General features: G+C 52.5%; 9 protein-coding genes across 9 annotated transcripts; 2 read left to right on the forward strand and 7 right to left on the reverse strand.

The window, feature by feature from the left end:
- Positions 1 to 74: 74 nt before the first annotated feature.
- LAESUDRAFT_761846 (uncharacterized protein) lies at positions 75 to 3,619 on the reverse strand (the record flags this gene model as incomplete). The annotated part of the gene is made up of 4 exons (XM_040912982.1): positions 75 to 865; positions 939 to 2,842; positions 2,908 to 2,975; positions 3,044 to 3,619. The coding sequence occupies 4 exons, from the start codon at positions 3,617 to 3,619 to the stop codon at positions 75 to 77; spliced, it is 3,339 nt and encodes a 1,112-aa protein (XP_040761235.1).
- A 133-nt stretch (positions 3,620 to 3,752) lies between these two features.
- On the reverse strand, positions 3,753 to 4,596 carry LAESUDRAFT_334308 (uncharacterized protein). The gene is made up of 4 exons (XM_040902066.1): positions 4,520 to 4,596; positions 4,427 to 4,465; positions 3,831 to 4,373; positions 3,753 to 3,772 (listed from the first exon to the last, which is right to left on the reverse strand). Coding segments are annotated over exons 2-3 (432 nt in total). The 5' UTR covers positions 4,429 to 4,465; positions 4,520 to 4,596; the 3' UTR covers positions 3,753 to 3,772; positions 3,831 to 3,943.
- Positions 4,597 to 5,957: 1,361 nt separating this feature from the next.
- On the reverse strand, positions 5,958 to 6,759 carry LAESUDRAFT_334246 (uncharacterized protein). Its single transcript, XM_040902065.1, has 3 exons — positions 6,498 to 6,759; positions 6,374 to 6,435; positions 5,958 to 6,262 (listed from the first exon to the last, which is right to left on the reverse strand). The coding sequence occupies exons 1-3, from the start codon at positions 6,660 to 6,662 to the stop codon at positions 6,124 to 6,126; spliced, it is 366 nt and encodes a 121-aa protein (XP_040761237.1). The 5' UTR covers positions 6,663 to 6,759; the 3' UTR covers positions 5,958 to 6,123.
- Positions 6,760 to 6,782: 23 nt separating this feature from the next.
- On the reverse strand, positions 6,783 to 7,250 carry LAESUDRAFT_659398 (uncharacterized protein; the record flags this gene model as incomplete). Its single annotated transcript, XM_040904801.1, has 3 exons — positions 6,783 to 6,950; positions 7,006 to 7,068; positions 7,125 to 7,250. The coding sequence occupies 3 exons, from the start codon at positions 7,248 to 7,250 to the stop codon at positions 6,783 to 6,785; spliced, it is 357 nt and encodes a 118-aa protein (XP_040761238.1).
- Positions 7,251 to 7,439: 189 nt separating this feature from the next.
- Positions 7,440 to 10,020, reverse strand: LAESUDRAFT_744556 (uncharacterized protein). Its single transcript, XM_040911322.1, has 11 exons — positions 9,749 to 10,020; positions 9,457 to 9,696; positions 9,312 to 9,402; positions 9,029 to 9,255; positions 8,929 to 8,967; positions 8,840 to 8,869; positions 8,725 to 8,781; positions 8,563 to 8,674; positions 8,181 to 8,512; positions 7,988 to 8,121; positions 7,440 to 7,927 (listed from the first exon to the last, which is right to left on the reverse strand). The coding sequence occupies exons 1-11, from the start codon at positions 9,815 to 9,817 to the stop codon at positions 7,630 to 7,632; spliced, it is 1,629 nt and encodes a 542-aa protein (XP_040761239.1). The 5' UTR covers positions 9,818 to 10,020; the 3' UTR covers positions 7,440 to 7,629.
- A 1,991-nt stretch (positions 10,021 to 12,011) lies between these two features.
- On the reverse strand, positions 12,012 to 12,263 carry LAESUDRAFT_659665 (uncharacterized protein; the record flags this gene model as incomplete). The annotated part of the gene is made up of 1 exon (XM_040904821.1): positions 12,012 to 12,263. A coding segment is annotated over one exon (252 nt), but the record flags the coding sequence as incomplete, so codon positions are not given.
- Positions 12,264 to 14,078: 1,815 nt separating this feature from the next.
- LAESUDRAFT_659678 (uncharacterized protein) lies at positions 14,079 to 15,737 on the forward strand (the record flags this gene model as incomplete). The annotated part of the gene is made up of 5 exons (XM_040904823.1): positions 14,079 to 14,283; positions 14,347 to 14,473; positions 14,527 to 14,657; positions 14,704 to 14,837; positions 14,946 to 15,737. The coding sequence occupies 5 exons, from the start codon at positions 14,079 to 14,081 to the stop codon at positions 15,735 to 15,737; spliced, it is 1,389 nt and encodes a 462-aa protein (XP_040761241.1).
- Positions 15,738 to 15,816: 79 nt separating this feature from the next.
- LAESUDRAFT_704478 (acetyl-CoA synthetase-like protein) lies at positions 15,817 to 18,312 on the reverse strand. Its single transcript, XM_040906553.1, has 7 exons — positions 17,874 to 18,312; positions 17,733 to 17,822; positions 17,562 to 17,676; positions 17,201 to 17,506; positions 16,885 to 17,151; positions 16,532 to 16,825; positions 15,817 to 16,480 (listed from the first exon to the last, which is right to left on the reverse strand). Exons 1-7 carry the CDS (start codon positions 18,078 to 18,080, stop codon positions 16,047 to 16,049), a joined length of 1,713 nt encoding a protein of 570 aa, XP_040761242.1. The 5' UTR covers positions 18,081 to 18,312; the 3' UTR covers positions 15,817 to 16,046.
- A 146-nt stretch (positions 18,313 to 18,458) lies between these two features.
- On the forward strand, positions 18,459 to 22,874 carry LAESUDRAFT_729077 (FACT complex subunit SPT16). Its single transcript, XM_040909566.1, has 18 exons — positions 18,459 to 18,585; positions 18,644 to 18,757; positions 18,819 to 18,903; positions 18,963 to 19,240; positions 19,293 to 19,499; positions 19,561 to 19,758; positions 19,817 to 19,981; positions 20,033 to 20,154; positions 20,212 to 20,650; positions 20,706 to 20,876; positions 20,929 to 21,238; positions 21,292 to 21,407; positions 21,462 to 21,647; positions 21,700 to 21,989; positions 22,043 to 22,181; positions 22,238 to 22,391; positions 22,451 to 22,489; positions 22,541 to 22,874. Exons 1-18 carry the CDS (start codon positions 18,514 to 18,516, stop codon positions 22,639 to 22,641), a joined length of 3,186 nt encoding a protein of 1,061 aa, XP_040761243.1. The 5' UTR covers positions 18,459 to 18,513; the 3' UTR covers positions 22,642 to 22,874.
- The last annotated feature ends 372 nt before the right edge of the window (positions 22,875 to 23,246 follow it).

Raw genomic sequence — 23,246 nt, forward strand, 5'->3', positions numbered from 1 at the left:
AGTAATGCAAACAGACATGAACAGCAGCCTAGAGGGCGTAAGCATACGTGGCGTGAGTCATTGGCCGTGTCCAGCTACGAGAGCGAGCTTCGGGAGCCCCTCTTGCTAGATCGCCTGCGCGTACGATTTGCGATCGCGTCTGCAACACGTTTGGACCGCCGCAGCGGTCGTTGCAGGCGTGCAGTGTCCTTCTCCTTGGGGTTTTCAGGAGGATTTTCCACGGCACCGTCGGCATTCTCAACGATCTCCTTCGCATCGTCCTCTTGCACATCCAATATCGGAGCCTCCGGCGGCGGTGTCTGCCACTCAGAGTCCGAGCACAACACCCGGAACATCTCCTCTTCTGTAGGACTAAGCGGCGTGTCCGCCACAGCAATCACCTCATCCGATGACGTGGCAGGTACGGGCGGCAGCATCAAGGAGATCGCAGCAAAGAAATCCCACGGAGCGTCGCTGTTCCAAGGCGCAACTGATTCTTGATGAGAAAAGCCTAGCGGCTGGACAGATTGTGAGCGTCGTGTGGCCTGGCTGGTCGACTCGAAGTCATGGCCAAAGGAGCCCCGCCAACGGTCCAACAAAGTAGTAGTACGAAGATGATTATGTTGCAAAGGCGGGAACCACTCAGAAAGCCGGTCGGATAGGAAGACATGCAGATCAGAGTGGTCTCTGCACATCTCCTGCGTTACGGACAATGGTGCCCATGTACCACACACGTCGGACGAGCCTTTCGAAATAATAATAGCGCTCTCCGAATATGGCAATGTGATCCCGAGCTGCCTGGCAATACAGTCGACCTTCACGAAGTCCGTATCGGCTCTTCGCAATATTAACGACGACCCCAGCGTCATCTGATATACGATAACGCCTGCAAAACAATTCATTCGCGGGAAACTTCCGTTAGCTCGCACTAACATCACAAATATTACGAAAACACGCACCTTCCAGCTGCCTCGCACTGATCGCAGGTTCGCAGGGCTGACATGTGTGCACGACACTCATGTCATCGCTCAACAAGTCAGGCAGCCTTCTTTCCTGCAAAGGAGCCTTCGCGTCAGGGGGTCCGAACGGGTCTTTCCTTAGTGCTTCCGGTGACGTGGGAGTGTGGATCGACAGAGACGTCAATGAGGAAAGCAGAGTTGGCGAGGTCACATCGAACACGGGGGCACCATGCTTGATTTGCGAGTCGCTTGGCGCTAAGTTAAGCGGCGGGAGGAGCGGGCCAACACGTGTCGACTGAGGTGATGTGCCATTCGATTCACGATTCGCGTTTACCACAGCGCGCGCTCCTGCAGTCGCCGCCTCCGCCGCATGCTCGTTCGTCCGCCACCCCTCTGACCACTCGCCGGCGTCCAAGTCGTGCGGCTCCACACTGTCTGGTCCCAGTAGCTCTGCGTCACGCCATTGCATATCGCTATTATGTCGCTGTGCGAGGAAGTCCTCAGAGAATGGCGTCGTGGGAACAGGGGAAGAAGACCTGGGAGAAGCATGATGTGCCGGTGAAGTGCAGTCAGGCAGCAGACCGTCGAAAAAAGGTACCGCCGCTTCAATATCTTCCTGCTTGATACGCGAGAGATCACTTTCACCATTGCCGTAAACGAGGTCGTCTGTGCTCATGCTCCCGAAGCATTCGTAAAGCCACGAGTCCAGAGACTCCATCTTCGGCCGCATGACTTCTGCTGAGAGTTTACCACTGGTAATTGCGACAGCCTTCCTATCCGCAGCCGTAGTGTCAAGGTGATCCCAGGCCTCAAGGATGCCGCCGACGTCGTTCGACTCTTGCTTGACGACGACATCTTCATCTTCAAACTGGGCAGAGGGTGAGCGCGGGCCTGGGCTTTCCCATTGCGTATCAGTGTCCGCATCGAAGTCGAAGAAGCTATCATCCAGGCTCATATCATCTTCATCTTCTTCCTCATCTGATGAGTTCAGCCCCAGTCCAAAACGCCCTCGTCTCCGCGCCATGCTGATGTGAAAGTCGTCGTCTTCGAGCTCCGAGTCCGGTGGGGATGATATAGACGTTACACTGTACGGGACGGAGGGAGACCGTCGAAAGCTCGAGTGCTGTAAATGGGGTTGTGGGGATGATTGTTGGACTGATTGTCGAAGTGGGGAGCCTGACGTTGAAACGTCCAAGGAGAGTTCTCCTTGCTCTTCTTCCTCTTCCAATGACGAGGACACTTCAGACTCCGAAGCACTCTCGGAGTCTGTGTCAGAGTCTGCGTCGGACGCAGCGTCTGAGCTACCGTCAAATTCCTCCTTGTGCTTAAAAAGGTCGGTAATCTCGGGTGTTTGGGTGGACTGGATGGGACTTGAAGGCGCATATACTACCGACGACGAAACCGCCATGGCTGGCCGCAGTCGCAATGTAAGTTTTACTTTTGGCGGCCGCTTCTCTTCTTCGCTCGAAGAATCAGAATCAGATCCTTTGTCAGCGCACGCCCGCACTAGGCGCTTCCGTTTCTGGCCACATTGCACCGCGCGGCGGAGACGATCCCTCTCACGCTTCTTTTCTCGGCTGGTGTTCAAAACGCTTCCGACCTTGCCGCTTTCGGTGTAGTCGCAGAGTCGGATGCCAACCCTGGCAAATGGGCAAGGTGCGCCGGCAGCTTTGCTCAGATACCAGACCATAGTGCCACGCCTGAAATTGGTGATGCGCTTGTCGGAGGCGCTGATAGCACAGTGCGCACCGCCCACGCGAGAATAGAGAGCGGGGCCTAGATCGTCGTCAAACTGTGTACCGGACATGACGTGCCGCAGAAGGAGCGGTTGGTCCTGTTCAACCTCGCAGCGCTGGAGGTGACTCCGAATGTAAGTTGTGATGGCTTGGCCGGCTGCGGACACACTGACAATAGCAGGAAAGGAGACGGTTAGTGCAGTGGTTGGAAAGAGGTAAGAATGACAACGCACTTCTGGCACATCAAACCGTACTTCATTGTCAATTCTGCAAGATCCTTCACGGTCATAGCACAATTATCCTGTGATAACGCAAAAAAAACTCTTAGCGCCGAACGCGCCACCGGCCGACGAGGTGCGTCAGACGTACCACGGATATGAAGGACCGGCCTATGGCAAGCAGCACTTTGTTGTTTGCGTCTTCGGAGTGTAGCATGACGTGTGGCGGCGGGAAGGGGGGCAGGTCGTCGCGCGGCGCGTCTTCGGTCACAGGACCTGCCTTCGCCTTTAGCGTCGGGACGGGTTTGATCCGTCGGTGGACGACCGGGGTGTCCGCGGATTGCCGCAGACGCGCAGAAGGCTTGAGAACAGAATTGGAGCGGATACGTGTGCCATACTGGTGCTGAACGGCAGGCTGGGATTGAGAGCCAGAGACAGCGACTGGGGAGACCATGTGGTGCAGATCATTAATAGTGGGGATAGAGCAATCTAGGAGAGGTCGGCCAGCGAGGGAGGCAAGGACAGAAGAGATGGGAGGTTCAGGAAGAAGAGCGCAGGAGGGAGAAAGGAGAGGGGACGGAGGAAGAGGTGGAGAGTTGGCAGTCGGGGAGAAAGGAAGGCAGAGGGAAGAGCACGCGCTTTGTGAGAGTTGAACGGACGCGGCAAGACCCTGGCGGTAACCGTGCCAGACGTCCTGATTAGTCTCCTTGATGGCCGCGGCGCCCATCGAGATCCACCGTCACGCGTCACGCACTGCCGCCTGTCACACTGCGCCACGTCTGCTGCCCGCCACAGTGCACTCGTAGCCCCCACGCCTTGGGAGCCTGCAAATTGCCGTAACACGAGACGCGGTGCGGCACAGGGTGCTCGCTTGCTCGTCCTGCGCCCATCAAGGCAATCAATGATCTGGCGGGGAAAGAGGTGAGCGACCAACGCACGATAACAACATTTCACACTGGCTAGACTCCAGGCCCGTCACTGTGGCGTGCCGCGGGTTGGGGGACCGACAAGTTTTCCCGTTATGACGCGTACACAAGTCACGTGAATCTGATCAAGCGCCAGATGACTTGAGGCGCAAGTCGCCGTGTCCTCCCCGAGTTGTCCCATTGTTCATGCCGTAAGCGGGCAACGATCGTAATAACTTCGCGCGCACGCAGCTAAGCGAGCCAATAGCGGCGCCGGGCCACACAGGCTCTATCAGCCACCGCAGAGCGAGCTGTGGCGCAGACACATCCGGATAGTGGCAGTGAAGAAACACCCGTGAGCCGGCCAAGGGAGAAAGCGGGTCATTGCCGCAACAAATGACGCGGACCAGACGAGGTGGAGGGATGAGGGGCCGCAAGACGGTCATGCGCGCACGAACGTTTACACAGCAGTGCAGGATGACCGAGACCGGTAGCATCGGTCGTGGCGGTGTCCTTTCGCAGCTGCGCGCACGGAATGTGAGTGCCGCGCTGCCGGGAGAGAATGTGCCAGAGGGCCTGCGGTTCATCAGCGTCACGACCGGCATGCACGAGTGTCATCAGCTACGTACATGTTGCAGAGTAATCTCGAGACATCAGCATTAGCTGGTCTGTTACCGCTGGGTTATACATTAGTCGCTTGCACAAGAGTACACAAGACGCACCTGATTTCTGAGTTTTCCCTCTACGACCACTAGCAACAGCGCGCGCCAAAAAGTAGCCATGACATTCACAGTACAAGAACAATTTAATTGCACCTTTTTCTCGCATATACTTGCTCAGAATCTCGTGATGCGGCACTTGCATGAGCTAATAGCAGGTCGAGGAATTGTTGATGACTGATGGCATTATGACACATGCGCATGTGCATCAGCCAGGGAGCACGCTTGATCTTGCCTGGAAGCTGTCATTGCTCTAATTGTAATGTTGAAATAATCGAAAGCCATCAAAAGAGGAGTTCATTGTTCCAGCTGAACCAGGACCTGCGAAAAGAACCCGTTTCGCTCATCTCGGCAACGGGCCTCCGACAGTGTACTTTTCCGAATTCAATGTACCCCGCATGCACAGAGCCTACCCTGCAAGGCGCAAGTGACTAAAACTGTGGGCTGCCAGAAGCCTCTGCACCGGTCGCTTTCAGCCAAACGAACCATACCAATCCGGGTTAAAATACACATGCCTCGTATCTTTCCACTAGCTCGAGAGATTCCACATGGCTGCTGCCCATCCTGCTAGTGGTCTGCAGCTGCAACTGAGTTCCGAGTTGCGGGCATTATATCTGCAGTTCCATTTACATCCGGAGTCGCCAGTTCGAGAACCGAAAGCACGCACCTTGCACTCCCTCGTAGCTCTCTAATAGCTTGAGGGATTCCACATGGTTATCACCCACCCTGCTAGAGGTCAGCGGCTGCAACTAAGTTCCGAGTCGCGGACATTATATCTGCAGTTCCATTTGCATCCGGAGTCGCCAGTTTGAGAAGCGAAAGTACGCACCTTGCACTCTCCCGTAGTTCTCCGATAGCCTGAGGTTCCCGTGAATAGCGTCTGCCCTGCTGGTGGCCAGCAGTTGCAGCTGAACTTCCCGATACTGCATCTACAATTCCCATTGCATTCAGAGCGGCCAGTCCTACAGTCAAAAGTACACACCTTTCAGGCTTGACTCAGCCTTCATTAATACATAAAAGGCTAATTCCGTACCAAATTAACGAAAGCTTAGCACTTCAATGCCCGTGAGCGCGATGTGCAGGTGTATCTGCAGTCCAATGCAGGCCGCAGAGGACGGTGCACTTGGTTGGAAGGCGATCCATCTGAAGGGTGGCACGTGCTCGCCGGGCCACTGGCCACTGACCTCTGCGATGGCTAAGGTCACTGTCCTCGTACACCATCTGCTGCAACCTCTTCATCAAGCGTTCGAGAACCGGTCTTCATTGTGCGCTGTCATCAATTGAGCTGGCTAGTCGACGAGACGATGGCGTCGGAATGGTCGCTAACAGCAGTAACCCCAAATGGATACCCCGCACTTTGTATAGCGACGATTAGCCGACGCACTGAGCGTTCAAACGTTCAACGTTCAAGCTCAAGCCGAAGGCCACCAGATACGTATACTTCGTATTCTAGGCTGGCTCAAAGGGCCTCTAGTATTTGAGATATCTCTGCCGTGACGCAGCCCGAATAATGAACCAGGTTCATACTTAGCCACCCTTGCTATAACTCGTCACTGTTGAGCATCGTATGTGATTTCAGGCAGTATATATTCGCGACCAACAAACATTTAGATCAGAAGGTATAAAGATACGTAGCATAACGCCCTACAGGATAATACAGACTTGGAAATACTCTTACACAATACTCCAGGCGTTTGGCAGGAGATTACAGAAGCAGACCGAGGTATCATTGGAAGAGAAACATATCTAACGCGGTCGAGCACAGTTTACACAACCGTTGGCTCCTGGGCCTGTTTACTTTATCAGGTTGCTGTTGCCAAAGATAGAACATACGGACATACCTTCTTGCTTCTTGGCTTCGACGCGGGCTTCGCCGACTTGCTCGCTGCTGCTTTTGCTACTGCCGCCTTCGCTGCGGGCTGCACCACAAGGAAGCACTCCTCAGCGGGCCATGATCAGCATAGACAGACGCAACACATACCTTCTTTGCGGCGGCCTTCGCGCTGCTCGTCTTCTTCGCCGGCTTCGCTGCAGCAGCCACCTTGGACGGTGCCTTAGTCTTCGCCGCCTTCGATGTCGCACCCTTAGGCACTGCAGTCTTGCTACCCTTCTTCGCAGGCTCGGCGGCGGGTTTCGCAGGCTTCATGGGCTTCTTTAACGGTGCAGGTGCAGGTGCCGGCTTAGCATTAGACTTCTTAGGGGCTAGAGGTTGAGCGTTCTAGGACGAGCTGATCTCAGCAACGCTTCCCCTTACAGCACAAGAAGATCATACCTCGTTGGCAGGAGCAGGCTTATTCTTGGGCGCCAACTTAACCTTGCCTGAGGGACCTTTGGGCAAGGCGAAGACACCCGAGCTTGCGCCATGTGCGATGGCACGATTCAGCTGCGACGCGTTAACCCCATCGATGTCGATCTTGTACTTCTCGCTGATGAACTAACAGTCCGGGCGTTTAAGACGGGCCACCATCAGCGGTGGCAATCAATCCTACCTTCTTGATTGTGGCGCGGGAGACGCCAGACCGCGTCTCGCTTTTGTGTTCAGTGATGCACTCCTGTTATGGCCATGGATGTCACGATATATGCATCATCCAGTCGCATGAACACGCACCGCGATCATTTCCTTCCATGAGGGGTGAGCAGCAAGCGCCTTAGCAGCAGCCTTGCTATTGGACTTTGCAGTCTTGGTCTTCGTCGCCAGAGGCTTCGCGGATTTCGTGGAGGCTGCGGCGGCCATATCGGCTAGATCGTTATATTGGTTATGCGAGAGCGGTGGAGCAACAGAGGGACACAGTCAGGGGAAGGGGACGAGGGCATTGCGAAAGCTCCGCGCTTTATATGCGCGGACGCGACGCGTCTCACGTGAGCGTCTCGGCGCGTCTGTTGAACGCAAACCTTATTTCACACGTCACCCGTGCATCGTGTGGCCAGCTGCTTCGTGCGACTTGTGCACTCGGACACGCGATGTGTGCTCGCTGATGCGCGCGCGGCACACGCGCGTTGCCCAACATGACCTCCTATATTGCGCGTGAGCCATGAGAGGATCAATCGAAAACACGTACCATAATGAGGGCCCGTTCATATTGCTGCACACAGAGGGGTCCACGGAAGTCTGGCTACTCATCATTGTTTCCTAGTGGTGCAAGGTCACGTAGAATGAATACAGCTTCCTCGACGCGCATCTCCAGAACGGTCAGCTTCTCCCTCTTCTGCTCCCAGTGCGCGAGAACCTCGCGCTCGTTACGAGTCAGCAACCGTTCTTCGTCCTGGCTTACATCACTACGCTGCCGCTTCTCGAGTACAGCCTTAACCACCGGCTCCTCCTCTTCTGCTCGCCTTCGCATCGCAATGTTGTATAATGTCTTGTACAGGTTGTCCAGGATGACCACGCAGGCCTTTTGTAGATCGACGTACCTGTGACGAGAACATGTCCATGTAAGGAATTGAAAGTCGACTATGTAAATCACAGCATACCAGAGATAGAACATCCTCGTAGGATTGCGGTCTGCGCTTTTGGGAACTTCTTGTAGACTAATCAACGAGTCGGCAGACATCGATGTCAGGAGTGGACGGACATCCTTATTTGCCATCATCCCGATCTTCGAAATCTGCAACACATGATCAATCAGTTAGCTTGATCGACGTACGGACCATGAGGTAGACATACCTGCTTCTCATCCATTTTACCTGTGTCAAGCAGAAGCCTGAAGATCCGCACGCCATCATCCCCATGGCGCTCTCGCGCAATAGCTTCCAACACACGTCGCCTTAGCCGCCGTGCGATGATGTCGAATTCCACCTGCACCTTCGACCCATTGGCTGACACAAACGAGGCTGCTCGTCCAGCCGGTGTTGGATTATCCGCAGAAGCCAGGATGGCAAGGAACTCCCTCATGAGCGAGGTATTGGACGGTTTTTTTGATGACTGTATCACAAGTCCTTCCGAAAGGTCGTCGTCATCAGATAGCTGCATCGCGATATTTGCAAACGACGTGGGATCTGTGACGGATGATGAGCTCGCGCGACAATTAAGTGAGCTCTGCGTGTACCTGTTCGGACATCTGTCAACCTGACCTGTTTCGCCTCTGTCGCTTTGAGCGCGGCCCGGATAACAAGGCCAGCAGACGGATTGAAGCGTTCGGTTGCCGCAAACTCGATCAGCTGTAATAACGTTGCATGAGATGCATGTGAAGGTAGCAGCGAAGACGTGCCTTGTTGCGAATATGTACATTGAACCTTTCGTAGTTCACTCGGAAGTACACGCTGTCCTAATGAGAACAGATCGTAAATAACTCTGAATTAGCTTAGGACCAGACAGACGCTTACATCAACAACGTCCTTATCTAGTGCTTTGCGCTACCAGGCGTGTTGAGGTATCAATACTGCTGGAGACCATGCTTAACGATGACGCCTACCTTAGGTGGCTTCCCTGCTTGATCTTTCGCTTTCCGCTTCTAAGACACTGGACGTATTACATCTCGACCGTCCCCACAACATCGAGGAGCAGGAACATACCATGCCGATTTGCTCTGCTTCCTCTTCCTCTCTCCGAAGTCGACCTTCTGCAATTTCCTTGACTTGACGAAGCTCCTTTGCGGTAGGAAAACCGGAAACCTTGGCTTTTTCTTCCGCCTCGTATCGGATACGTTTATCACGCGGAGAAATATGAGAGAGAACAGTGGACGGCCTCAGGTAGGACCCGTCAACTAGTTTATGCAGCGCTTGCGAATATAACGCGGGTCCTGATGTAAAGAAGGATGATCGAGACGTGCACACGAGAGCTCAAGACTATGCATACCTTTGATGAGGTCATACGCGGACAGACGAGAGATGATGTCTGGAGGGCGAAGCTTGCCATGATCCAAGATCAGTTGAACAATTTCTGCGCCCTGTACAGGAAGTGTGAATTACCCTGCAAACATCTCTTCCGCAAAATACCGCACCGCCTTCCCAAACAACTGCTCTGCCTGCCAGACGTACCGCCCAAAGCGCAGCCTCATGAGACATTCGTCGATGTTGATCTCCAGAACCTCTCCCTCATCGTCCGAGTGTGAGTGCCATAGGATGTTGTGCTGCACGAGAACAAGGATGGCTGCACGGACCGTTCTCAGTCTCAGTCCGGATAAGCGAACTATCTGAGACAGAGTCAGCCGGCCATGTGTGAGTAGCACAGATGCTACGGTCTACAAACAGTGAGAAAAGTGTTTTCTGGACACTTATTCAAAAAGAACTTACTGCAGTGAGCGGACCAAATTGTGAATGTATAATTTGTGCACATAGTCGCGAGGTATCCGCGTCCGCCATACAATCAGCCCTCGAGAATCAAGTTAAGGCGTCCAACCAGCAGCTGAATCGCGAGCAACCTCCGACCTGAGACGATCAAGGAGAATAGGCTAGAACTCAGTGCGCACGCCGAGTTCGGACAGACGATGTGCAGATGCAGACGTTGCCGGTACTGAAACAAGCTGCATAAACCTGACCCAAATTGACGCGAGTGAGTGGTCGATCGACTGTCGGCAGATGCCGATTACCTGATGGGATGCCAGCAGTCGACTACTCACAGTCGCTCGCGATATGGGGAGTCATGAAACTTATGCAAAATGCATCTTCGATTGCGTGATATGCTACAGAACGCGAGAATGACATGCTGGGAGCGTACGTCCGAGGTGTACAAATACAACGACCTTGACCATGAAGGACGTCGTTTGGAATCTCAATCCACGACATCGAATCCTCTGAACCACCGCCTCGTTCCTAGAGGTCCAGGCATCCGGATTAAACGTATCTGTAAAAAGTCAGTTGGGAAAGAGAGGTGGGAATCTTTGCTCCCGAGAGAAACACGAAGGACGAGAGTTAGCAGCGAACGAAACCACTTAGCCTTGATATATCCTAATCGCAGTTGGTAGGAAGAGCGAACGTGCCGATATTGTAGAGCCAAAGCTTGAAGAGTTGCAGTCACGGTTAATGCGAGGCCGGAGGAAGGAACAAACGGGCCACTTCATACATCCATTGAGAAGAGAGCCTGTGCTGCACGAAATGTATGACCGTCGTTTGTGACAGCATACATCCCGCTTGAGTCAGCAATCCATGACGACTGCCATCTCGTCGCAGTCACAGCTCGATGAACTCATGCAGCATTATTTAAATCACTGCACTCTTGCTCTTTTAGAATCTGAAGAAGGGACGGACGTTCAGTGTCAGACTAATCACAGTAGCACGCAAGAGATACCTGATGAATCGGCGTGTGACTCGTGCAGATCACCCTCCTCGTCATCAGAGTCTACATCATCATGGCCTCGTTTAGATGACTTGTTCGCAAATGTAGTGGCCGACTCTTTTCGCGAGGAGCTCTGATTCTCTGCGCTCGAAAAGGCAGAGTCGGGAAGTGCAGGAGATTCGAGCCAAAATTCGGCGACGGCGTCAGCATCAATGCCACCGGAATCGACTTGTTCGCGTTGTGCTCCTAGATGGAGAATCATGAGAACGTCGGTTCGAAGAACAATGTCAATGAATCACTCACCAGATTTTGAGCTAAGTGTCTCAGAACCATCAATACTGCCCTCCGCATCCTCATCAAACGTTTCTGCATATTCGTCAATATTCTCAGTAACGAGGTCTTCTGTTTCTGAAGCTCGGATCAGCATCAGAAAATAGAATGCAGATACTGCTCAGTACCTTTGAATTCTTGCAACACTGGAGCAGCGTTAGTATCTAGGGTCTCACCCGTGCTCGTACGACTACGTTGATCATCCAACTCTATGATGTCAGAAGTCGGTCAGCAATGCATGCACTTCAATAGGCAGTTTATCTCACCATCGGATTCGATGTGTGCCGGTACGTCAGGAATGTCCTCTGGGCCTAGGAGAGGGGAGGTGAACTCCCCCTCATCGTAGTTTTGTAGGACTTGAGTATCATCAACCTCAACAGCACTCTCGTCCTCGAAAGCCAAATCATTCCGAGACTCATGACTGGTATGGGCATTGCTACCCAAATCTTCAGGGAGGTATTCAGCGAACTGCTGATCGTCTTCCTCAAAATCTTCAGTATAATCCACGTAATCAGCGGTTCCTTCTGCGTCCGTATACTGGTGTGTTTCGTCCGCATCCGGACCTTCTAGAGTATCCTCAAATTTAGCACCAGACGGATTCACTTGTCCTGACTGATTTTCACTTTCTTGTGCATTGTCTTCTTCCTGTTCTTCGTATATAGGCGCACTGGGATGGAGTAAGCGTTCACCTGAATCTTCCTCGCCATGAGGTTCCACGATGCCGTCATGGGATTCTCCTGAAGCTAAGAAATTGTACTCTTCTTGCGGCTCTTCTGTCGTACGCCGCAAATGTTCTTCAGCATCGTTCTCATGCGCTTCAGCATCCTCCTCCTGCTGTTCGTGTACATCTTCTCGTGTTTGTTCCTCTGCCTCATGTTCAACGTGTCCAGCGTGTTCATCCACGTTTTCATTCTGCGCTTCAGCTTCATGATAAGATTCTACCAAATATCGTCATGAACTTATGTCGAAGTCGCTGACGCACTGTATGAACGTACCTTTTTCGCCTTGAAGTCCATCATGATAGCTTCCTTCTTCTTCGACGGTTAACTCTAGACGCGCAATCTGATCTCGTAAGGCGTGGTAACGAGTAATAAAACGAGGAGACACAAGTCGCAACTCAAGGCGGAGGGGGCCAGGAAGATCAGCGCCATCGTGCAAAACATTCAGGTCATGCAATGTGACCTCATGCATGTACATATTATCCTGTGCAACGGACCAGACCAATCAGTGGGGCACGAAATAAGTAAACGAGCTAGGCTCACCTCTGACATCACGAGTTGTAGATCATACGCATCCAGCACAAGTTCCCCGTTCTCCAAATCAAACGTATTTTGGACGAGTCCGTCTTGACCTTGACGGAAGGCATCAAAGACTGCTGACAAAGGCTCATAGTATAGCGTCGGGCGATGGTGCAATAGCAGTTGCAAAGTCGGAGCTGATGAAGTGCCGTTGGATGGGCTCTGCGTCCCAGGAGTAACTGCAGGATGATTGAACAGACAGCATTCGAGAGACTCGGCAGCCGAGATGGAGAGAAGAACGGGAGGGGGTGGATCGATGTATACGCCCTCTGAGATCTCATGGGGATCACCCTGCGGGACGGTGCCGTCGTCAACAGCAGCCGTCTGAGGCTCCTGCCCATGAGAGGTCTCGTGCTCTGCATCCTGACCAGCCTCTTCATGAGCGGAAGACTCGACCTCGAGAGGATTGACAACAGGTTGCTCTTCCGGTGCAACGGGAGCCGGAACCGCAGTCTCCGTGGGAACAGAGAGAGGTTCTTCGGCTGTTGGTGCGCTTTCCGCAGGCTGGCCACTTTGGTCGTCTTTCCTGTAGCTTTCCAGATGCAGCTCCTGGCCCGCATCATTATATGAATGTGGCGTTTGAACGTCACTGGTGCCGACTGGTAAAGCAACATTTGCAGTGGGAAGGATCGCCGAATTCTCCTCACCAGGCAATGGAATGTCGAATGCATCAATATTCGCCAACTGGGTGGAGGCACTGTCCGGTGCTGAATCGAAAAGGCGGGATGGAAGAGAATTAATAGCCTGCTCATCCGTGAGCCCGTCAGCAGTGTCGTTTGCTGGAGTAGAGAATGATTCGTCGCCTAGAGTCGACGGAGCGGAAACAGGTGCGGCGACGTTGAGGTCAAATTGTGGAATTGCAGGATTTGCAGGATCGACTGAGATATACGGAGAGCCAGACATATCGATGGGGATAGGTTCCGGAGCAAGATGACTCCCATCAACGTCAACGTAAGTCGGCTGCGGTGAGGTGACTTGTGATGCGTCGAGAACATCAACATCCAGCAGCTCAAAATCGACTGTCCTGCTGCTGCCTATGTCATCGGCCATCTCGTACTCTGTAATCTCATCATCATGGTCACCCATTTCGATTTCTATGCTTTGATGGCTGTGGGATTGTGGTATTATATCGTGAGGATCGTCAGTCATGCTTGCCTCCAGGAGCCAACTCTCAGTGGCCATCGAGACATCAATGTCGCCGGAATCGAGCATCTGCGTATCGTACGATTCCATGAGAGTCGTCGTAGACATCGATCAAGACCAGAACGGTGTGAGACAAGCAGTTCAAAATAGTGGTTACAGGAAGGAAGTTGGGTAAAGAAGTCGGGCTGGGCTGCCGCGACACATTCAGGGCAGGCATACCGTGACATGCACGATCGCTGCGGCCACCTCGCCTCAGTCACAGTAGGTTCAACACCGCGTTTTCGACGAATGTGTGCATGATACCACTCTCAAATGACAAAAACGACCCTGCGGTAGAGAGTCGCCGTGTTCTACATGTCTGCAGGTGAAGCGAAGCGATAGCTATACAAGTTCGCCTTATCTACCAGGGGAAACTCCTTATGAGGACTCGGTTCTCACACGCGGCATTTCTCCCATTAGTGAGTCGTTTGGTAAGTACCAATATGTAGCTGCAAGACAGTCCACAGTTGATACGCTAGGACGTTTCAAAGCAAGAATGCAACTGCAAGAACTTGCAACTTTACCTATCCAAGGCAACATGCAAATATATGCTGGGAAGTTATTCGACCCGTATACTCTCCAGTTGCTTGAGAACCAAGTCATTACCGTGTCTCCAGAGTCCGGGCTCGTACTGGATGTCCAGCCCTTCTCAATTACTAACACAAATGATTTATCTGGTCCGCAATGCATCGACCTCCGACACGCGACCGTCCTTCCGGGCTTCGTCGATGCGCATGTTCATTGTGCGTTGATTTTTTACACAGACCGTTGACCAATGAGACGATGAGGGCATTACACTCTGCCAGTCTTTCTACATCCTTACTCAGAGGTGAGCTGGGAGGATCAGGTCACAAAGGAAAGCCTGGTCGAACGTACTGTGCGCGCAACAATCCATGCCAGACGTACTCTCATGGCTGGCTATACATCAGTCCGGTACGCCGGTGGCTATGATGGCGCATGTACAATGTTGACAGCCGTCTCTCAAGTGATCTGGGCACCGAAGGTGCCGGAGACGCAGATTTTCATCTGCGTAAATGCATGTCAGGATCGAATGCAATGATTCCAGGGCCGCGTTATTTCTGTGCCAACCGTGCGATTGTCCCTACTGGCAGCTATGGTGTGTCGCTTTCGGTTTATATGCAGTACAGATCTGTACAGCCAAGCAGGGCCAAAGAGTACAATACACTTGAACCAAGAGGGTATTGAAGGTATCACCGGTGCTGAAGTCGCCGATGGTGAAGTGGAGTGCATAAAAGCAGTCCGAAGACAGATCGGTGCAGGTGCCGACTGGATCAAGGTTAGTTGCACCAAAAGTCACCTTGAAATAGTATAGATGGCTAAACTTTGCGCAGATCTATGCAGGTGTCGTAGTTGTCCGCGAAGCAATCCACGTCAGTGTACTCAGTGGACCATTACAGACTACCGCTTCCGTTCACGCATGGTGGACGTGTCACCTGCTGTGTCGAAAGCTGCCATCACGACATTCAACGAGAAAGAGCTTCATGCGATCGTATCTACCGCAATCAACCTTGGTGTAAAGGTGGCCGCGCATTCTGCCCATTGGCATGCACGAGGTCACAACCGCATCGCCAGTGGGCCTGGAGTTCACTCCGTCGAACATGGCCAATTTATGGTCTTTGACAATGAAACGTCCAAACATTTGGAATCTCGGTTCCCCGACGATGCAAATAAGTTCAACACGATCTGGGTACCGACGCTTGCGGCATATTATACGATAGGCCAAGGGCAGGGCGAGATATGGGAATCTGCTTTGCGCGCCTTCCGCACCGCACTGGAGAGGGGAGTTGAGAACATTGCATGCGGCGGCGACACGGGCGTCTTCGCGCATGGCGATAATGCGCTCGAGATGAAACTCATGGCGCGCGCGGGTGCAGATTGGCGCAAGGTCCTCAAGTGGGGCACGCTTGGCGGGTGGACCTGCGTACGTAGCATGGCATGGGAAGGAAAGGAGGGAGAAGAACGACTCGCGAGGGTGGAAGAACTGCATGAAGATGCTAGATTGGTAGGGGACAACGAGGTTCCTTTCGGTGCAGTCAGGCGTGGCTTCGGGGCGGACATCATCGCGACGAGCGGTGATCTAGAAAACGATTTTGAGAGCGCGATCGACAAGTCGGCTATCGAGTTCGTCATGAAAGGCGGAAGGGTACACAAGATGGGAGGGAAGGAACTTGTATGATGCTCAACCGACACTCCGTTTCATGATTTAATGTATTTAGTACTGAGAATGGTATCTGAGGTCAGGCTCTGATGGTATTGCCACTCGCGACTTTTCTTTGGCCAGTCAAGGCAGACAACAATGCGCCCAAAATTCAGTGCTATTCACGTCAAGGGACGAACGCACGGTCTATAATACAAGGAGCCAACAGTGAGGAGTCAACGCAGTGAATACTGTACATACATTTGAGTAGCACAGAGCACATGAGAACCAGTCTGCAAGTTTCCAATATCAAGTAAGGTACAATGACTGTAACACATCGATGTAACACTACTTCGACTTGCTGTCTTGCACTGCAACCTTGAATGTACCGTTGGCGGCGACCTTTGCGCGCTGACCGGTTTGCACCCACTGGTCCGCATCCTCGCTGGCGTCGTCGTTGCTACCCAGCAGTCTGCCTACACTTGGTCCACGCACATACAGCAACCCACACGGATCAGCGCCATTCTCAATGGCATTGTCATCAACGCCCATCATCTTCACTTCCATGTTGACAGCGGGTGGACCGACCGACGCGAGATACGCAAAGGCATACGCATCCGAGGCTGATGCAGAAACAGACGCTGGTTCCTGTGGGAAAGTCTGCAGATCGAGCGGATGCGACGCGAATACGGGTCCAGCGACCAACGGATGGGTATGCACATGAACGACGGGGACCGACAGTGCGATCCGCGCCGGCACAAGAGATTGCCCCTCGAAGATGCCTGCAACATGTTGATGATATAGAACGTTCACAAGGAAGGGAGTAGACATACCGCCGCTGACAATTGTGGCCCTAATAGTTCCCGCGCCCTTGCCCAATACCTTCGCGCGGGCGGTATCGAACATGAGTCTGTCCCAAAGGCTCTGCTTCGTGATGTATCCCTCCGATAACGACGCATTTTTGTGGCGCCAAGCGACGGAATAGAGAAGGCTGGACTTGCGCGCCTCTCCCAGTATAGCAGCTGTCATTGAAGTGAGGTGCTGAGGCTTGATGAAAAGGACAGTCGGAGAAGGAATCGGCAAGGTGTTCACCGAGAGCACATCGGCCAGGTCGGCCACCGGGATATCTGCACAGTCATCAGTACATGTATTCGAAAGGTGCGATCGATCGATCGATGAGGCTCACCTCCATTTTCGGTGAAGACCTTGCTGCTGTTCAGCGTGGCGAAGCTGGTACCTTCGTTGATCGCGGTATACGCCACCGCCCGTCCGTAAGGGGTACTCATGGGGAATGCAGAGACGACGGTGTCCAATGGCGTCATCGCGGTCGACATCGGGAGCAAGTTGCACACGGCCGCCACCCCAGCAGTCAGGTTTTCGTGTGTAAGCTGTGTACCTGCCAGCTCTCCTGAGGGCGATGAGAAGAAAGACACAGTAAAAACGTCCCGCGGGTCTAGATGGGATGGTCAGTCTCCGTCCGTTGCAAGTAGTCCAGGACATACTAGGGCTCGCAAATGGCAGCTTCTCGCTCTTAGCACCGCTGCGCTCGATGTCTTCCCATCTTAGCAGGCGTGCCTGCTCAGAACCGGGGATCTCCTTGTTATTGATAGCTCCTACGACGACGATCGTGGGACGAGCGCTATCGTTCGAGTCGTAGAGAAGCTCCAACAGAGCTGAGAGCAGGCTAGTATCCGTGATTATAACCGAGGGAGGGTGAGACTCAAGGACTGAGGATAGAAGAGATGCAGAAGTGAGCACGAAAGAGGGTATCGCGTAGGAGGCGAGCGCAAGGTCAGCAATGAGGAACTCTGCGTAATCCCTATCAGTCACCTTATTGCATTCCGCATGAAGACGAAACCATACCAATACCATCATTCAACAACAAGAGCACATTGGATTCCTGAGGGATGAGCTTCGTTGAGTTGATAAGGCCAGTGCCAAAGGCTGCCACCCGGTCTCTCAACTCGGGATTGGTGATCTGCCGCGGAGGTATACGTTGTAAGCAATCATTCAAAATGATGCGGTAGGACATACCCTTGTTGACCACAGAGTACGTGGAGCATCTGAGTCCGCTTTTACGAGATCAAGCAGGACTAGCTGCTCTTTCGACGGCCTCACAGGGAACTATCACGAACGTGAACGGGGACACTCACTTGACAGACCGAGCGTTCTCACCTTTCCCATCATACCTGTACCATAATTGCGATAGATTGCACTCTCTCCTGGATGCCTGACTCGTGCGGCATCGCTCTGTCTCCCAAGAAGGATGGGGTGCACAAGCGACTGCGGTTTGTACAGATTATGCAGGAGAAAAAGGCATGCTGCGACAAGACCGAGGATGATGGTGAGGTCATCCGTGACGATATAGTCCGAAAGAGCCATTGTTATGTATAACGCTTCCCTAGTACGTGGCGGGGCGTATGTAGAAAGCAGACCTCGAGGCGCGCAGATCGTTCGACACAGCGCTGGCGCTCAGAAGCACCGGCAGCAGCCGAGGAGATGATTGACGAACCAATGAACGAAGCCAGTTCAGAGACTCAGATTCATGTAAAAACTTCACCGCAGTCGCTCGAGCACAAGCAGAGCAGAGAGCATATAGTGAAGAAAAACGAAAATCAGGGGCTGAAAGAGGATACGCCGCAGTGGCTGAGGAAACGCGTCCATGTCACGTCATTAGTCACAGTGTGACACGCGCGTTATGTCACGTGTTTGGCAAGTGTTAATGTGGCTCAGCGAAACGCGTTCTGCGGCCTCTCTCCCTTCTTCTTCAACCACTATCACACGAGGACCTCACCTCTTTCATCTTCATTCGAAGATGTCGTCCAGGGTTGAGCTGAATGTGGCGCAGTTTAACCATCGCTTGGGCTCTATCTTGACGGCTTGGAATGTGCGTTCATTGTCTGCCGCGAATTTCCCATTGCTGACTTATCGCACCAATGCTGCAGAATGCCAAGAACGACGCCGACTTCAGTTCATTAGCTGATGTGGACGCCATTATTCTGCCCGCTGGCGATCCTGCTGGCGAGGATGAACCCATCCGCAAGGGCACCGCATTTCAGGTGTGCACCTCTATGCGTGGCGATTAATAAGGCGATGGACGTCTAATTGTGATGCTCACAGACATGGCTTCTCGGTTACGAATTCCCCTCGACTTTTATTCTTTTCCAAAAAGACAGTATATATGTCCTATGCTCGGCATCCAAAGGCACGTCCGTCTTCTCTATGCTTCCTTGTTGTACGCTGACGCGTCTTTTTCGTCGTCAGCCAAGATCCTATCACAGATCAAAAACTCGACCACTCCAGTACCCATAGAAATCCTCATACAAGCGAAACCCAAGGACCCTCCGACCGATGCTCTGGCTAAATTCTTGCAAGCGTATACTTCTCACAAACGCATAGGCACTCTCACGAAGGAGAAGCAGTCTGGGAAGTTGGTTGAGGAGTGGGAGAAGGCATTGACGGGAGTCGATGACAAACCGACTGTGGTTGATGTCTCCCCTGCGATATCGGCTCTGATGTCAGTCAAGGATGAGGAAGAGCTAGTGCGTATGAGACTACATTGCAGACTCTTTCCCCTTACTTATCATGTGACAGAAAGCAATTCGGACGGCCGCAAACTTGACATCAACTCTTCTTGCACACCATGTCGTACTCAAATTGGAGACTATTCTCGACAGGGAGGCCAAGATCACACACGATGCTCTCTCTGCACAGATCGAGTCGCGATTAGGATACGGCGAAGGTGATAATGGCAAGGGTCCAGACATGAAGGTATGGAGCAAAGGGCGAGGATTGAGTGATGTGAGTACACAATCTCCGCGACGTCACCGATACTCTGAAACGAACGTGTCGCAATATCCAGATCGACTGGCAGTCCACCGAGTTTTGCTATACGCCAATCATCCAATCGCAAACCAGCGGCAAATATGAACTGAGTCCTGCTGCGGAGTCTACAACAGACAACATCGCTCACAAAGGTGTCTTTCTTGTGAGCCTCGGCATGCGTTACAAGGGTTACTGTGCCAATCTGGGACGTAGTTTCATCGTTGATCCATCAAAGGTATGGCCGCCACTGATTTAAATAACTAGGGCTTTCCTGACTCACTGAGGCTTTGTAGGAACAAGAAGCAATCTATTCATTGCTGCTGTCGCTGCAAGCAGAAGTGCTCGCGCAACTGAAAGATGGTGCTATCGCGCGAGATGTGTATAATCACGCTCTTTCTTACGTCAAGGATAAGAAACCCGAGCTCGAGAAGCATTTCGTCAAAAACATCGGCCATGGAGTGAGTACAGAGATTATCTGCAATCAATGCGGGAACTTACCAGCATTGTAGATGGGTATGGAGTTCCGTGACTCTTCATATCTCCTATCCCCCAAGAATGGGCACGTTCTACGATCTGGGATGGTCTTCAACCTTGTTCTTGGGTTCCAAGATCTCGACGAAAGCGGACACAAGTACGACTCTCTATTGCATGTGGTCCATGGCCCTTGCTCATGCATCGTTGACCCTAGATACGCATTGCAGCTCATCGACACTGTGCAAATCAATGATGACAAGGCTGTCTGCCTTACTACCGGCGTCAAGTCCATCAAGGATACAATGTTCTTCCTGAACCAGGAGGCGGATGGTGATGCCAAGGCAGGCGCATCGGGGAAGAAAGCCTCGACCACCAAGACCAAAGGCAACGGCTCCCCTACGAAGAATAAGATGGCCGGAGGCAAAGTTCTGCGGAACAAGACACGGAGCGCTGCCCAGGAGGAGTCGATACAGACCACAGCTGCTAAGATCGCTGAGCATCAGAGAGAGCTCCATGTCCGGCTGCAATCCGAAGGTCTAGCGAAGTATTCGACGGGAGGTGGAGGCATTGGTCGCAATGAAGGGAAAGGATGGAAACGATTTCAGAGCTACAAGGGTGAGGCTGCACTGCCGAAGGAGGCAGAGAGCTTGCGAGTACGTAAACTGACGGTATGACTTTGTATCTGACGTTCTGACTTTTTTACTTCAGATCTTCGTCGATCGTAAAGCCCAGACGATCATCCTTCCTATACACGGCTTCGCTGTTCCCTTCCATATCAACACCATCAAGAACGCGAGCAAGAACGATGAAGGAGAGTTCACATACCTTCGAGTGAACTTCCAGACGCCGGGCCAGCTAGCAGGCAAGAAGGAAGACACGGTAAGTCCTTCAACAGGCGCTCAATGAATACGGCATTCTCATCTGTCTGTAGCCGTTCGAGGATCCCGATGCCACCTTCATCCGGTCCATCACATATCGTTCTCCGGATGGCCATCGCTTCGATGCCATCTCCAAACAGATCACTGACCTCAAGAAGGAGGTCAACAAGCGGGAGCAGCAGAAGAAGGAGATGGCCGATGTCATTGAGCAGGATGTCCTGGTGGAGGTCAAGGGCCGGCGGCCGACCAAACTTCCAGAAGTCTTTGTCAGACCTGCGCTGGATGGCAAGCGTCTGCCGGGAGAGGTGGAGATTCACCAGAATGGTCTCAGATATCAATCGCCAATGGGATCCCAGAAGATTGGTGAGTGATCGCGTAGCGCTCGGATGAAGTCACCACTGATCGCGCTCTATCAGATATTCTGTTCAGCAATGTGAAGCACCTTTTCTTCCAGCCATGCGATCATGAGCTGCTTGTCATCATCCACATCCATCTCAAGGCGCCGATCATCATTGGGAAGAAAAAGGCTCATGTGAGTTGTAACTTGTGTACTGGATGCACGTTGTCATGACAATCCTTCTTTTAGGACGTGCAATTCTATCGCGAGGCCTCAGACGTCCAGTTCGACGAGACCGGGAACAGGAAGCGGAAGTACCGATATGGCGATGAAGATGAGCTCGAGCTCGAGCAGCAGGAGAGGAAGCGGAGACAGATGTTGAACAAGGAATTCAAACTATTTTCGGAGAAGATCGCTGAGGCAGCAACAGCATCGGTAAGTCACGCATGCTCTTTCTGCAGCAAGCTAGCTCTGACTCTCGTCTCAGACCGGCGATACGCTTGAGCCAGACATTCCGTTCCGCGAGCTATCCTTCGAGGGCGTGCCGTTCCGGACGAACGTCCGCCTGCAGCCGACCACGGAGTGTCTCGTCCATCTATCTGACCCCCCATTCCTGGTCGTCACCCTGGCCGATATCGAGATCGCATCACTGGAGCGTGTGCAGTTCGGTCTAAAGCAGTTTGATATGGTCCTCATATTCAAAGACTTCACGAAGACACCGCTACATATCAACTCGATCCCGAGCTCTCAACTGGATGATGTGAAGAACTGGCTCGAGTATGTGGCGTTTCTCCTTGCAAGTGTTCGTCGTTGTTGATATTATGTGCCAGCTCTGTCGATATTCCTCTGAGTGAAGGCCCTGTCAACTTGAACTGGGGTCCTATTATGAAGACGATCAACGAGGACCCGTATGAATTCTTCCAGCAGGGTGGCTGGAGCTTCTTGGGCGGCTCAGCAGGTGGTGAAGAGGTACGTGCCGTCGCGGTTATTTTGGTTTATGGGCGTTGACGCATCATACCTCACAGAGCGAAGAGGAAGAGTCTAACTCTGAGTCCGAGTTCGAGGCTGAATCTGAGGTATCGGAGAGTTCCGAGAGCAGCGAGAGTGCATATGACGACGCGTCCGATGCAAGTGAAGATGAAGGCAGCGGATCTGATTTTGGTTCTGAGGGAAGTGAAGGTACGTTCTACGCCAGCTTAAGTCCATTTGATTCTTAATATTCACGTTCTGATCTCCAGGAGAGGACTGGGACGAGCTGGAAAGAAAAGCTGCTAAAGGTTTGTGTATCTGCTCTCGAGATTGTGCGATTGACTTGACACGTTTCGCAGCGGACAAGAAGCGAGTTGAAACAGGAAAGGGGCATGAATCTGATGACTCTAACAGGCCGAAGAAGAAGGCAAACGGTGCGAGTAAGCCCAAGAAGCGCTGAAGCCCTTATTTATTGGATCAGATCATTTTCTCATCATCGCTTCTTTCAACGTTATCTCGTCGTATACTTGTACCCTATGCTGTTCATGTTCTGAAGGGCCCTCTAATGGTGCACGAACTGTTATATTCGATGCCATTCATGAAATGTGCGAAGGACATAAGAACCGAGTGTTGTCGTTGACGCCGATTGTTGTCCGGTAGTGGACAGTGTCTCATCAGGGCGTCCAATTCAATGCTTTGACTGAAGCAGCGCATTGATCAGTACTGAGAAGGAAGCCTTATATCGGAACATTCCCTGACGGCCACTACAAGAAAGAAACACGAGGTCAACGTACGGAACGGTGAGAGCGGGTTGAGTAAAGGCGTCAAGAGCATGCAGGATCGCATACACCGCGGTACAGCAATAAGTGACGGGCCCGGTTCCATGTGTAGTTTCGGTCGAGCTGGCGAATCATGAAGCTTTGAAGTCGGTTTTCTTCGCTCCGAGGAGCGATCCCGCTTCTGATGGGGCCAAGGATCGACGTATGTAAATAGCCCGATCTGAAATTCTCGCTTGACGGTTTAACGCGTGTGATCTCGCGGGCGGGTCAAAATCACACTGTGACT

This window comes from Laetiporus sulphureus (genome assembly GCF_001632365.1).
Source record: "Laetiporus sulphureus 93-53 unplaced genomic scaffold LAESUscaffold_39, whole genome shotgun sequence".
In the NCBI taxonomy this organism is placed as follows: Eukaryota; Fungi; Basidiomycota; class Agaricomycetes; order Polyporales; family Laetiporaceae; genus Laetiporus; species Laetiporus sulphureus.